The sequence below is a fragment of the Naegleria fowleri genome (genome assembly GCF_008403515.1).
Source record: "Naegleria fowleri strain ATCC 30894 chromosome Unknown tig30, whole genome shotgun sequence".
NCBI classification, from domain to species: domain Eukaryota; phylum Heterolobosea; class Eutetramitea; order Acrasida; family Naegleriidae; genus Naegleria; species Naegleria fowleri.
The window spans coordinates 586,024-599,978 of record NW_025407962.1 but is presented as its reverse complement, the minus strand read 5'-3'; the positions used below and the strand labels follow the sequence as shown (position 1 = coordinate 599,978).

The following is a 13,955-nucleotide window of genomic DNA, read 5'->3' as shown; positions in this document are numbered from 1 at the left end:
ATTTTTCCAATATCCATATGGTAAAATTAAAACTTGATTTCCAACAACAAAGGATAATGGTTGTCCTTAGAATAGAGCGCATTTTCCGTTTCGTATCTTAAATGAGTATTGAAGATATTATCATCATACTTCTCATCGATGAACACGGATGCCTGGGGTGATTGAAGTTGGAATTTAGAAATGAAATTTTCTAAACTTTTTCCTCTTTTTGGATTGAACATAACTACTGATAACTGTCTACCGTCTGCAGATTTTTTCAATAAGGTCACAAGATCGTTGTGGTACTCCTCGAAAAACAAACAGTCAGCTGCAAGAATGACATCAAATGTTCCCAACATCTCCAATTGTGCATTGTTTTGCCATAATAATTGAGAGCACGTAATTTTGTCATCGAGCAAATCACCATTTTGCACAAGATGAGCTATATTATATCTCAGATTTTCCACTACTGATACATTCCCATCTGTCAATACTATTTCTGTAATTGATGGAAATGCTTTTGCGATCATCAATCCCGCCACTCCAATCCCGCAACCAATTTCGAGGACTCTCTTTCCGTTAAAAAACTCAGCTCCTAATTTGTGGATACAATGATATGCAAGAATTTCTTCAGAAGGCCACATACAAACATTTCCAGTGTTGTCCACCTTGTCTTTATCTGCAATTTCCAAATCCTTCATGGTTGTATCGGTTTTGACCCTCACCTCAATGCTTATTAATTCACGAGAATTTTTGGAAAATTGTTTATGACTGCCTGATGTATATTTCTTCAACGAAAATTGCATCCATTGGTAATGTGATGCAATTATATGACCATCTCGTGCTTTTGGTGGTTCAACCGCTTTCCTTTCGATCAAACCAAAACTCGATATGCAACGTGTGGCAGAAGAGGCTTCGAGCTCTGTATTTCTATATTGTTTGCTCAACAAAAACTTCCTCAACATTCTCCATCTCATGGCAGCTTTTGTATTTCTTGGTCCGCATTCCTGCGTTGTGCTTTTTTGTTGGTCGAGGGCCCTACTGTTCGAGAAACCTCGCACATACTCTTTTGCGATATGTGTTTTTGATTTCGTCAAGAATTCTTCCCACATCATTTTCGGATCATCAACCACAACATCCTCTTGCTGATGATGCCCGTTGTGCTGATTCAAAGATGATGAGCAACACTCGACGGACGATACCATACAACAATAAGGCGATTCCATTTTTTTGCAGTTTACGGTTCAGTTTCTCCAAAACTTTCTAAAAACAGAAGGAGTCGGAGCATCACTTTTTTTTGGCGGTCAGACCACTAATAATTGAATTTACTGAATATATATTATATATATTGTTCAGTTCTTCCATTCCTCTCGATGATCTTCAAAGAATTATTCAACACCCTTTTTGATACGTTCCACGTACTCCATCCTATCTTTGTGGGGTTTCCCCAAAAACCATTCCTTATAACAGGTGAGTCTTAGAATCCAACTTAGTCAGGCAGCATCAAAGTACTTTAATCTCTCCGAGTTGAGTAGAGTGGGCCAACCAGGAGGCTTCTCCTCATTCTTTCCATTCAAGTGATGGTGTTATCTTTCAAACAACACTCTCTCACCACAACAACTTGTTTATTTCAGCCACAACCCTATTATCATCATCGACCACACCAATTTCTAAAACAGGGCATGAAAGGCCTTTGTCGTCTGCTGCTCCCTTACAAACAACAACAAGTCTCTCATCATCATGTTCTTCATTGTCCTCAATTCAAGTGAGTCTCTTCTCTCTTTCCACGGAATGCTCTTTTCGTGATATAATCCGAAAGCTAATGATGCCCAAGTTGTTCTCTTTTGCTTCTTCTCCTAGTCATATTCTTGAATACCCAGCAACACACAAAGAATCTTCGTTCGGACCTCCCAAGCAACAACAACAACAACAACCACTACTTCACTATTCGGAGATGAGCCTTCTCGACATGATCCTCACGAAGAAGAACCATCTGCAGTTGTTCTTGTTGGGTCATAACACGACAACAATAACGAATGCCATTTCACAAGTGATTGGTCTTCAACAACTTGATCCATATCCTCTGAGTGGAATCTCTCTAGGAATTTCAGTCGTGTTTGGATTGCTCTTTCTTGGTGCTCAGGAATTGAAACAATTGAATTCTACAGCAAGTTTTGAAATAGGGACCAAGATAGAATGTGAAAATGAATCTCAAAAACAGAAAGGTGCAGAAAACGAGATTGAATGAAAAACCTTTTTTGCAATTATAGTTTTTACATTGTGTCTTTTATTCCACAACTATTTTCTTATGGAATTGGAATAATTTCAAGCTCACAAAATGATATTACCTTGGTCACGTATCCAACATATCACCTAATAATTGGAAACGTAATGAATTCCTAGGGTTTTACGCTGAGAGTGAGAATTTTCCAAAATCATTAAATTTTGTTCATTCGACTTTGGACATAACTAGCTAGCTGTCATACAGTCACATGCTTCGGGGAAACTACAGTTTTTGATTTTGGAAGCAACATCTCGAGAAATATTAAGGTAATACTGCCCGAGTTGCATAAGTGTTGGTATGATTTGTTGTTGGCCTACCAAACTGATACTTTTCTTTCTTTCTGTTATTTGAATACAAACAAATGGAACAACAACCAAACCAACACAAACATCCCATACCACACACTCCACACAATATTACTGAAATCACACATAACCCAAACATGATAACAATCACAATAGATGGAATGACATTAAATTCAGTTGTGGCCACTTGTCCAAAATTTTGTGACTGGGTTGCTGGTGCTATTTTGTAATTGACCAACACTTGTGTCGTATATCCTTCCATTCCTCCTCTCACTAACAACAATACAATACACAACACACAAGCTATAAACGCTAAAATAGAAATTATAAATCTACTTGTCGTTTCTTTTTTCCAAAGAGTAGTGTCACACACCGAAGAGGTCGCTACCAATGATGAAACAACTCCACACAATACCACCACTATGAATGTAATAAATTGAGCTGCTAAAATCATTGGAATAATTATTGAATCTTGCGGTGTTGGATTAGGATCATAATTTCGTGATGCAAAATATTCATATAAAATGATGCACAACAATTCGATTAAGGAAAAAAAACATAACAAGCAGAGCATTGGCCCAAAACAACAACAGGCAAAACATCCACCCAATGTCTTGGAAAAGGTCTTCTTATTTCCATCTTGAGGATTACTAGTTTCAAATTGTAGTGGAAGAATGTCTGAGTTGACCTCTGTGAATCGTGTGGTGTCCAATTTTGGAACAATGGGTTGTTGAGACTTGGGTTGAGTTGTTAGTTGCTGTTGGTAAGAATTTGTTGTACAAGACTCTGTCGCATCGACTGGATGAAATCCTCCGAAATAGTTGTAATATTTTGAATAATTAACAGCATTTGGTTCTATGTTTGATACCATATTGACAGGTGGCAGTGATTGTGACACCTGAGTGTCTTCCATTATTGGAGGTGTCAATAGTCGAGAATCCTCTTGTCCTTGAACCAAACCACCATCATGATCATCATTCGTTCTTGAAGGAGCAGCAGCTGTCACATGTTCTTCCTTCTTCTTTTCTTCTAACACTGATGTTACACGAGTAATATCATCATTCATTGCCATCATGCATTCAGAGATAAGATCACTATGCATCGATAAAGAAGAAGAAGATGACGAAAAAGGAAGAGGCTTGGTCTCTTCTTGAGAAGATGATGTTGCTGTTATTGCTGTTCTTATTGGAAGATGACTTTTTGCAACATCTTCCGAAGAAATTCTTCTTGTAGGATTCTTTTCATCATCTTGTTGAAGAGAAGGATCAACATCTTCTTCTTGGGGTGAAAACGGAGGAGGCTTGGGAATGGGAATGATACTCTCAAGCCTTTGAATTCTCATCGTTGTTGTTGTTGAAGAGAAGGTCTTTTCTTCTTCCGAGTAAGAAGAAGGAGAGAACGGAGGTGGTGGAGGAGGTGTTGGTGTTGGTGGTTGAAAAGAGTCTTTTGTGGGATCCATTGACGAGATTGTTGTTGTTGTAATATGTATTTGTGTGGATGGATTGTTGTTGTAATATAATAGTGTAGAGAAAAGTTGGATGAAATTGTTTGAAATTTTTTGTTTGTGTGAACACGAATGAGGAACTGTTCACCGAACAACAGCAATTTGCTGTTTATGGAAATTGTTGGTAATGGGAAATGAAGGTTGATAATGGACAGCGCTATTGTTTTCGAAAACAGTGTTCATCATCAATACTTTTGGAAGATGACGATTAAGCCTTGTTCTACAAGTCATTATCCTCTTCATCAAATGGCTGCGTACAATAATAATCGTTGTAATAATAATCTTTGCAAGTTGCAAGATTGAAATCTCCCAACGTGAGGATGTCCACTCGCTTGAAACTGTTTTTAAAAGATGAAGAAGAATTTTTCTTTTTTCCACGAGAAGTATCTACAATAATTATATTTGAATCTTCCTCATGCTGTCTTTTTGAATGTTTCAAGAGTTGATTTTGTTTCAAAGTGTGAAATTCCTCTTCTGAGATACTCAACGCTTTTAAAAGTAAATCATTTCTCCAATGAAAAAGTTGAAATTTCTTAAAAGAATAAATAGACAAGTCTGTTTCTTGATGAGTGGTGGAATTGATCTCTTTTTTCTGTTGCATTTTCTGCTTGTTATTTCTTTTGGATGCAATTTTTGGTTGAACCACATTGAGTTGTTTACAAAGTTCTTTGTGTTTGGAAAGTGTCAATGCGTCAAGTTCTTCTAAAATGTAAAGAGGGGTTGTTGAAAATTGTTTGGAGAGAATAAAGTGAACTTCATGTTCATTTTCCTTTGCAATTTCGAGGAGCTCTTGAAATCGATGTTGGCATTGATGAACCAGATCATGTTGAAGAAAATTTTGATATTCCTTAATAAATAATTGTGGTTTTGTTGTCCTTAAATAAGTGTCTAAGGCAAGTTTTTTCACAGGATTAAAGAGAAAGGAATAAACTGTACATATTTCATGTTTTTGATAAGGATTCAAGCTAGGAGCTAATAGGGTAGGTTCACAAGTACTAATGAGTTTGTTTCTAAATACAAATAGAGCTTGATTCCAATCCAATTCACCATTGGATGTAAATAATTGATGTGAAATGGTTGCAGCTTTTGGAAGCAATGACACACAAATTCCTAAATTTGTTGCACACTTTTTGAAATATGCATTAAACCCTTCCAAGGATTTGATTTTGGGTGATTTCTTGTTAATGCAAATTTCAACTTGCTCATTATTGCGAAAAAGTGAAACTCGTCGTGAAATTTGATGTGAAACTGAAGTTTGATAACAATGACATGAAACATCGTATTGCCATGCATCAGAAAAATCTATTTGAGAAAATAAGCAATTCACACTTTCGATAGAATGGTCTCTGAATTGGTTTTCCAATTCGTGCAAATATTGACAAGTGACATGGTCACATCCAACAAGTGTTAAATGAATACTCAAACAATGTCCATCATTCAAAATGAATTGATATTTTCCCACCTTTCTATATTTATCCATCCATTTCAATTCGTGATCATCCAAATAATACATTTTCTTCAACAAGGTCGCAACTTGAATGGGATATTGCATTTTGAAATGTAACTTGAATTTAAAATAATCATTTAATTCCACAAGTTTTAAATCATGCATTTCGAGTGATGAACAATTGTAATAATTTTCCATGATGTGATCATGATGATCGTTTTGAATGATTTGATAGAAAGTTTTAGAAACTCGTTTCAAAACATGTTGATAGAATAGGGGAAGATGTGAAATTATGTTCACAATGAGAAAGGGATCTTGAAGTGCTTGTCCAATCATATTTCGGATCATGTTATGCCACAATCATGTGCCACAGAATGAGTGTCACTTTTGGATGTGATTGGAATTTTTTTGATGTTTGAAATCTCCTGATCATCTTTCCTGTAAGTGAATTATTTGACATGGCTTACAATGATGTGGATGAACGGTGATTCGTATACATGTACTTTCCTCAACTTTGTAGCGAGGCCTGTGAGGCAAGGCATTCCGAATATGGCTCCATAAAAGCCAAAGTTTCATATCCAGCAATAAGAAATGAATTGGACATCCAAATAGAATTCACCAATTGGAAGGATTTCACACACTACACAGACAAGCGCTTAAAAAAATCTTTTTTAGCTGTCTGTCACTCCGCTTTATATTCCTCACACAACAATTATACTTCAAAAAAATTCAACACCACCACCACCACCGACTCTCCGCGAAAGCGCTTTCGACATCATCCTTCTCCCTCATCACAACAACAAAACCATCTCATGACTCGACGAGGCGAATTAAAAGCTCTCCGTGCAGCTCCTCCACTTGCTGTTCTCCTTCTTTTCTTTGTTTTCATCGCCATTGGCTGTCGTGTCCAATGTGCTGCCAATCTTTTGGAACCACCAATGACCTCGATGATAACATCTCTGTCATCAACCTCATCCTCAACAACATCATCAACAACAACATCTTCAACATCGAATGTCTTTGGATTCAATTACACCATCTCCACTGCCAATGTTACCATACTGACCTATGATTTGACCTCTCCAGCCAATACGAAAATTCGATTGGTTTTCCATTCTCCAAATCTCTCTTCCCAATTTGTTCCCTATCAAGTCATGACATTGAAATTACCTAAATCTGACTTTCAATACTTTCCAAAACCTTACAATCCATTGGAATTGACTTTGTTGGGAGTTTATCAAGTCAATATTTATCCAACTAATATGAATAGTATTGACAAGAACAACGTGACCATGGATAGTCTTTTTATATTCCCACAGGGTATTGTTAATACGTATGCATCTTCTGTGGTTCAATATCTCTTTGAGAACTCTCAATTTGTTCAAATATCCAACACTTATTCATCTCCATTAGGAATGAATGCCTTCACTTTGAATAATTTGACACAAACCTCAGTGACTTTTGGAGTATTTGGTTATCAAATGACACCTCGAATGGATTCGAGTGTTACAGTGACAGGTCCAAGTATCTTTCAATATACACTCGATTCGAGTCGACAACAATATTTCACACTGACATTTCCTTATCAAGTTTTGGCACAAGACACTTCTCCTTACTTTACTTTGAGTGATTACTACCTCGGAAGTAGTTATTCTTCTTCCTACTTACCTTCTGGATATGTCGCTTTGAAATCATTTACTTATTCCCTTTCAAGAAGTCCTCCAAACACTCTTGGACAAGAATTTATTTTCAACTTTGATCCATTCTATGGTTTCACCGATTCGAATGGTAAATCAATTTCCATTCTGAAATCCACGTTGACCTGTGCATGTGCCTCTTCTTCCTATTCCAAGTACAACATTTTGTACAATAGTGTGACATCGAGTGGTCAATTGACTTGTACTCCTAATGGAGTAGCATGTAACTATTTGGTCATTATTGCCAAGCCAACGGTGACACCATCGCCATCACCATCTTCACCAAGTAGCAGCATTACTCGTCTTCCACTTGGCGGTAGTATTTCTTCCTATGTGGATTCCAATTCAGGACAAAAATATTTTAAGGTTTCCATGTATTCACAAACGACAGTGAAATTGTCGATTTATTCCACTTCTGGATATGGTTTCATGAAAGTTAAAAAAGATTCTCTTCCAAGCAGTACCGATTACGATCAATTCGAAATTGTGAATTCCTTTACAAGCTCACTCACTGTGACCAATTATTTGTATACCTCGAGAGAACTTTACATTATGGTTTATCCTTCTTCGAGTAGTATGAGTTTTACGATTAGTGCCACTTCACATAGTATTTATGACACGTCTTTGTACCCTGCAGTGGTGACTGGAATTGTTTTTGCATGTCTTTTTACCTTATTTTCATTAATTGCAATTATTACTATTGTTTATACCATTTCCAAGCACAAGAATAGACAATATGTGTAAGCAACGAGAGTCACAAATTTGTGAGAACATTAGTTCCTTAATAGTATTTAATGTTAATACTAATAATATTAAAAATTTAAAATTGAATTCGAGAATTCTTTTTGGTTTTTGATTCGGAAGCATTTTGTTTCATGGTTTTCTTGCATCAAGGGAATTTAAACAATCTCTCAAATCTTGGCCATGATGAAGACAATCAAAACACTCGTTCTCAACATTTTTGATTGGTTTTCGATTGCGTTTCACTTCCGGACAAATATGGGTCGGACCAAGAAAGGAAACTTTCCGACATTAAAAAATTCCACATCTCACCTCACACTCTCAATAAAACAAAAAAAAACAACATGATGTTGGTGCTGGAGATTGCTGTATTGCTGAGCGCAGCATGGATTGTTTATGTGGCCTTTCAACTCTGGAATCATGCATCCAAAGTGAAACACATTCCCGGAACATGGCAAGGTAGGAGAATCTCATTCATTCGAACAACATGCATCTACTAATTATATTTTGAACACATCCATGAATGGTTGTTGAATTCATTTTCAATTTTTCAAATTTCATCATCATCATATTAATATCACAAAATATTTCATTCTCTCATTCTCTGATTATTATTATTATCATTTTGATAATAATCATTAAACCCCAACAAAGTCCTCTTTGCTCCAATTAAAATTCCACTCCTTGCTCCCACCTTCTACCTTGGAAATTGGGAAGAAATTTCGAATATCGTCAAGAAACATGGAAAGGATGGTGTTTTTCGAGTGAGCTATTCGAACTTCAATTCCATTATTATATCTAACAGGAATCTGTTGAAAGAAGTATTTGTGACCAAACAATCCTGTTTTGACAAACCTGCCATTGTCTATGACACGTTTAATGTATTTGGAGAGAATATTGTGAGTTCTCTAACAACAGAATCATGGAAGAGACATCACAGAGTTTGTTTTCCTGCATTTTCTATTGATAACTTGAATTATATGTGTGAAGAGGCTGTCAACACTGCAGATTTATTGTTTTCAAAAGTTTGGAACGAACGTTTGAAGAAAAACTCCAAAGATGGACGATCCTTCATGTTGGATGAAAAAGACTACTCCATGATCACCATTGAAGTGTTAGGAAGAGCTGGATTTGGTTTGAGTTTTGGCATGTTTGATGACAAGGATGAAAGTGGACGACAGCTCAGAGAGGCCACTGAAATTATTTTCAATCGTGGTCTCATATTGAGACGATTCTTTGCACATACACTCATTGAGAATGCAATGATGAAAATTTCTGGAGTAGAAAAGGCAGTGGAAGTGGTGGATTCTGCTCTTGGCAAATGTATTGATCAAAGAAAGAAAGAACTTGAAACTGATTTTGATAACTTTTCCAAAAAGGATATTTTGAGTTTGATGGTTAAGGCAAATATGCAAGAAAAGGCATGGACGGACTTGGAGCTCAAAAGTAATGCTTTTATTTTCACACTAGCTGGAGAAGGTTTGTAATAAGATCAAGTTCAAGTAACTAATGAAAGTATGAATAATATTATGATCATTAGAGACAACCTCGACCACTTTATTGTGGGTGAACTATGAACTTGCCAAGAATCCACAAATTCAGGAGAGGGCTCGTAAAGAAATTGAAGAGTTGCTTCCAAACAAACAAAAACCAACTTCGACAGACTTTGACAAATTGGTCTATGTCAATGCTGTAATTTTGGAAGCTTTGAGACTACATCCACCTGTGTTCACAGTTTTAAAACAAGCCAATAAGGATGTCACTATTGGTGGATATCACATTCCAAAAGATACCATGGTGGAATGTTCATTTTACGGAGTGCACATGAATGAAGAGCTGTGGCCTGAACCACAAAAGTACGATCCAGAAAGATTCATGGATCTCGAATTTAGAAGTAAGGTTCAACATGATTTTTCTTTTGTACCCTTCTCCATGTCTCTCAGAAAATGTATTGGATTCAAATTCGCTCAACTTGAAGCGTGTATGGTGTTGACGAGATTGCTTCAATTGTATCGACTAGAATTAATGAATGATGAGGCAAATGGAGATGTCGTAAAGTTATCGAGCGGTATCACTGTGAGACCACAAAATTTGAAAGTGAAAATAACTCCATTGACACAATAGAACTATATGAATGTAAATATTGAATATAACAACATTGTGTTCATTTCTTCTTTTTGGAATGAGATGTCTTTGGGGTCTGCCGATCGTTGCTCTTGCTAGTATCCGATTTTTCAGCCTTTGGATCCGTCAAAATGCCATGCTCTGTGAAAAAGAAGGGTTTAATGCCAGACAAGTCAATGTTAAGCCATTTGTAGAATAATTTTCTGTGCTTATCAAATTCTCTTGAATTAAGCTTAAACCTATCTTTGAGAAATGTATAAAACATTTCTCTTCCTTCAGTTGTTCCTACCTCTGACGATGAATGTAATGGTTGGTCTTTCAGAAAATTTAAAAATTGGCCCGTCACTGAATCGGGCGAGCAATCGTTTTGTAGTTCTTTTTTCATTACTGAAAATTGTTTTTCTAATTTTCGTTCCACTTCATCTCTGAAAAACTGGGCAGCATTTCGCTTACCATCTTCTGCAAAAAATGTACAAGCAATCAAATCGTCAACAGTGTTATCTAAAATTCCAAGAATGATATGTCTATCACGAACAGACTTTCCACTGGTCTCTACACCATGAAGGCTATTATACCAATGAGTGTTCACCTTGTACATGTCTCCATCATTAAATCGAATGACATAACCTTCGACTTGTTTTTGCGAGTAAATTTCTTTCAAAAGGCCTTTTGCATCTCCATTTAGTCCTTGTGGATATTCTTTCCAAACTTTCACAATTGGAATGTCATTTGAGAAATTATGTTTGACTAGCTTTACCATTTCATTGAACTCCATATATTCTCCGCTTTCATTCTTTCTAATAGCGAGTAATGTTAAAGTACTTTCAGTGTATTCCAGAACAATTGTTTGCTTGGGCGAACAAAATTCAAACAAGGGTGTCCATTTCTTCTCAATACAATAATTGCAAAATGAAAGATAATTTCTTCGTTGTCTTTCTTTCATTTCAGAAAAAACATAATCATCGACAAATTGAGCTATTTCAGTAAATCCCAGCATTGTAGTAAATTTAATTCCATGCTGCTCTTCTGATGATCTATTCTTCACTAGAACTGGAGATACCAAAGAGCCGTCCATTTTCTCCAACACTCGGAATCCACGTTTCCAATTAATCTTCTCAATATTGGTTTCCTCTCGTTCATTGATATTAAAAAACTTGTGGAATTTTCTACAAACAATCGCTTTGGTTTCCTCTTCAAATATAATTCCTCTACATTCTCTTCGTAATTTACTGATTAATCGCTCATGCTCATCTCGAGCCTTCTCCGGATCTGGAAATGTATTTCTTGTGGCTGATTTATATTTGATGAAAATAAAGCCTTGTTCCTTCTTGATTGTAAACTCATCATTGGTTCTTGAAGATAACTCATCATCCATATTACCTCCAATAATTGAGAATAAACAATCATGAATATCGGTGTAAGTTTTAATTGTTGGAAACATTTTTTTCGAGTTGATTTGAAAAGCTTTTTGTTCCCTGAAATTGACTTCCATTTCACTTTTAATCTCCCTTGCTATTGTTTATTTGAATTATGCATGTTGACATACCTCTTCACAAGAGACATGCATGTCTCTGAGAGCTTCTTTGTTATTTTCTTTTGGTCTGCTTCATCCAGTTGGTCCAAGGGTTTGCAACACTTGTCAGTTGTCTCATCATCGGTATTCACCTCGCTTGTGACATCCTTATTGTAGTCACAAATGATATCTGAAACAAATTCTTTCATTATTTGTGAAAGATTATGCCTTGTGATGGTACCAATTTTTGATTCTACGTTTGAAAGTCTGTTCATGGTGATGTATCTTTCCATCTCTTGCCATGTATTTTCGTAATCTTCAGACACCTCTTTTGATCTATCCTTTTTAGGTTGTCTATTTTTCGTTTTGGCAGGATTTGTCTCCAAAAACTTGGAGTTTTTCTTTTTGATGATGGCTCTGGCACCAACATGAACATTTCTGTTAGCTGCCTTAATGACAACACCCTCACACAAATTTTCTTTCTCTTTCCAATGAATATTCAACTCATCAAGAATTTCAGAATAGTACAAATGAGGAAGGGTGGTGTTAAACTCAATGTCGAATGACAAACATTCTTCTAAGGTTCCTCTAATGAGAGGTTTTGCGCGTACTCTAAAATCAGCTTTCTCAAGCAATGGATCCACATGATCAAAAACAGCCCATTTCTCTTCTCCATTTTCAAAAGAACAAAACACATCGAACACATAAAAGTCATAATGAGGACAATAATAGACTCCTTTTTGAATGTGCTTTCTCTTTGTGGAATCTTCATTATTGGTCACTTTATGTTTTGGAAAACATCCTCCAAACAATTCACCATAAATGTGGATTTTCTTGAGAATGTACTCCTTTGATGATTGTGACGAAGTGGCGACATTTTCAGAATCTGTCGACTCGTTCTCTTCTGGCATTGAGGACAAGTTATTGACAAACCATGAGGGTGCTTCTTCAGCGATCAAAACAAACAATTTCTTGGCACTGTTTTCATATCTTTGCCAAACTTCTTCGATTGCCTCTGGATAAAAGTTGGTGAAATTCTTGTCGAGCACTGTGGTTCGATTGGAAATTGTAATTTGTAATTGGTCGCTGCTGTTTGCAGTCTGACTGGCTTCTGTTTGATTGTTGTTGTTGGAATGAACGATAAAGCTGAAATTGCTGCCGTGGACCTTTTCGGAAGCAATCCATTCGACAGGTTGATTTAATTCTCGAAGCTTTGCGTCCTTTTCTCGAATCTTTTGAAGGAACTCACTACGATAGTGGTTCTCAAGTTTGCTGTAGGACTTGAATAGGTCAGCGTTTTGGGGAGAGAACATTTTGTTTTGTTGTGCAAAGCTTCAAAGCTTCGCAACTGACTTCTGTTGAAGTTCTGGACGTGGTGAGTTTTTGAAATTGCAGATGGTTGGGATTACGTCTCCCAGTTCCATTTGGGATGACACACCTTAAATTGCTCAATAGCTTCTTGTATTTACACAATTGTTAGATGATGATTGATTAACTATAGATCCTCAATTTACAAATATGTCAATAAAATAATTTATAGAAAAAACTGGTAAGAGAATAAAAAGGGAGCAATCATGAGTTTACACCTTGCTATCACTTGAATAAGGTTGCATTTGAGCATCATAGGTTGGTGGGGCATATGGTTGTGCTGGATAAACGTTTGTTGTTGGTTGTTGTTGTTGTACATAGGGTGAATATGATATTTGAGGTTGTTGTGGTTGGAATTGTGGTTGTCCCACCATCACGACATTGTTTGGATAAGGTTGATATCCATACATTGGTTGTGGCTGTTGTACATTGTTGTAGTAAATTGGAGTTGGTTGAGGTTGATAGTTTCCTTGTGGTTGAACGGTTGTTGTCATCACCGTGGTCGTGGCAACTGGAACCACAGAGCTCATCTCATCCTTTGCCACATCACTGGCCACGTTCTTGATCAAAATAAACATTCGAATACCACCAATGATACTTGCAATACCACTCACAATCAACACAATACCCACTACCCCGAGAACGATGGGAGTGGTTATTCCGGAACAGCTGGTGGATGTATTGGCAGAAACAGCAATACAGGCCGCATAAAGAGCACCTATAATGACAGAAATGATGACTAGAATCGTACCTATGACCACCAGTGCGACTCCAGAAGAGATGACCCCCAAAGGTCTGCGTCTATGATGAAACGGATGATGATGATGGTGTGGCATGGTGTGGTGGGGACTCTCAACAACAAAAAAACGTTTTTTTTTGTGCCGAGTTCAAGGCCTTGCATTCCAACAGGATTCTAAAAAGAGACTTTTTATTTGGAAGATCGCTACTGCGTACTCGAGGATTAATTTAAAGGATGATGTTTTTTCATTGGAA

At 36.7% G+C, this 13,955-nt stretch overlaps 8 protein-coding genes across 8 annotated transcripts; 2 read left to right on the top strand and 6 right to left on the bottom strand.

The window, feature by feature from the left end:
- Nucleotides 1-26: 26 nt before the first annotated feature.
- FDP41_002858 (uncharacterized protein) lies at nt 27-1,091 on the bottom strand (the record flags this gene model as incomplete). Its single annotated transcript, XM_044706098.1, has 1 exon — nt 27-1,091. The coding sequence occupies one exon, from the start codon at nt 1,089-1,091 to the stop codon at nt 27-29; it is 1,065 nt and encodes a 354-aa protein (XP_044563056.1).
- A 1,433-nt stretch (nt 1,092-2,524) lies between these two features.
- On the bottom strand, nt 2,525-4,027 carry FDP41_002857 (uncharacterized protein; the record flags this gene model as incomplete). Its single annotated transcript, XM_044706097.1, has 1 exon — nt 2,525-4,027. One exon carries the CDS (start codon nt 4,025-4,027, stop codon nt 2,525-2,527), a length of 1,503 nt encoding a protein of 500 aa, XP_044563055.1.
- A 265-nt stretch (nt 4,028-4,292) lies between these two features.
- On the bottom strand, nt 4,293-5,855 carry FDP41_002856 (uncharacterized protein; the record flags this gene model as incomplete). Its single annotated transcript, XM_044706096.1, has 1 exon — nt 4,293-5,855. The coding sequence occupies one exon, from the start codon at nt 5,853-5,855 to the stop codon at nt 4,293-4,295; it is 1,563 nt and encodes a 520-aa protein (XP_044563054.1).
- Nucleotides 5,856-6,331: 476 nt separating this feature from the next.
- On the top strand, nt 6,332-7,960 carry FDP41_002855 (uncharacterized protein; the record flags this gene model as incomplete). The annotated part of the gene is made up of 1 exon (XM_044706095.1): nt 6,332-7,960. One exon carries the CDS (start codon nt 6,332-6,334, stop codon nt 7,958-7,960), a length of 1,629 nt encoding a protein of 542 aa, XP_044563053.1.
- A 341-nt stretch (nt 7,961-8,301) lies between these two features.
- On the top strand, nt 8,302-10,081 carry FDP41_002854 (uncharacterized protein; the record flags this gene model as incomplete). The annotated part of the gene is made up of 3 exons (XM_044706094.1): nt 8,302-8,416; nt 8,612-9,436; nt 9,498-10,081. 3 exons carry the CDS (start codon nt 8,302-8,304, stop codon nt 10,079-10,081), a joined length of 1,524 nt encoding a protein of 507 aa, XP_044563052.1.
- Nucleotides 10,082-10,121: 40 nt separating this feature from the next.
- Nucleotides 10,122-11,522, bottom strand: FDP41_002853 (uncharacterized protein; the record flags this gene model as incomplete). Its single annotated transcript, XM_044706093.1, has 1 exon — nt 10,122-11,522. The coding sequence occupies one exon, from the start codon at nt 11,520-11,522 to the stop codon at nt 10,122-10,124; it is 1,401 nt and encodes a 466-aa protein (XP_044563051.1).
- Nucleotides 11,523-11,593: 71 nt separating this feature from the next.
- On the bottom strand, nt 11,594-12,907 carry FDP41_002852 (uncharacterized protein; the record flags this gene model as incomplete). The annotated part of the gene is made up of 1 exon (XM_044706092.1): nt 11,594-12,907. The coding sequence occupies one exon, from the start codon at nt 12,905-12,907 to the stop codon at nt 11,594-11,596; it is 1,314 nt and encodes a 437-aa protein (XP_044563050.1).
- Nucleotides 12,908-13,174: 267 nt separating this feature from the next.
- On the bottom strand, nt 13,175-13,798 carry FDP41_002851 (uncharacterized protein; the record flags this gene model as incomplete). The annotated part of the gene is made up of 1 exon (XM_044706091.1): nt 13,175-13,798. The coding sequence occupies one exon, from the start codon at nt 13,796-13,798 to the stop codon at nt 13,175-13,177; it is 624 nt and encodes a 207-aa protein (XP_044563049.1).
- Between the last annotated feature and the right edge of the window lie 157 nt (nt 13,799-13,955).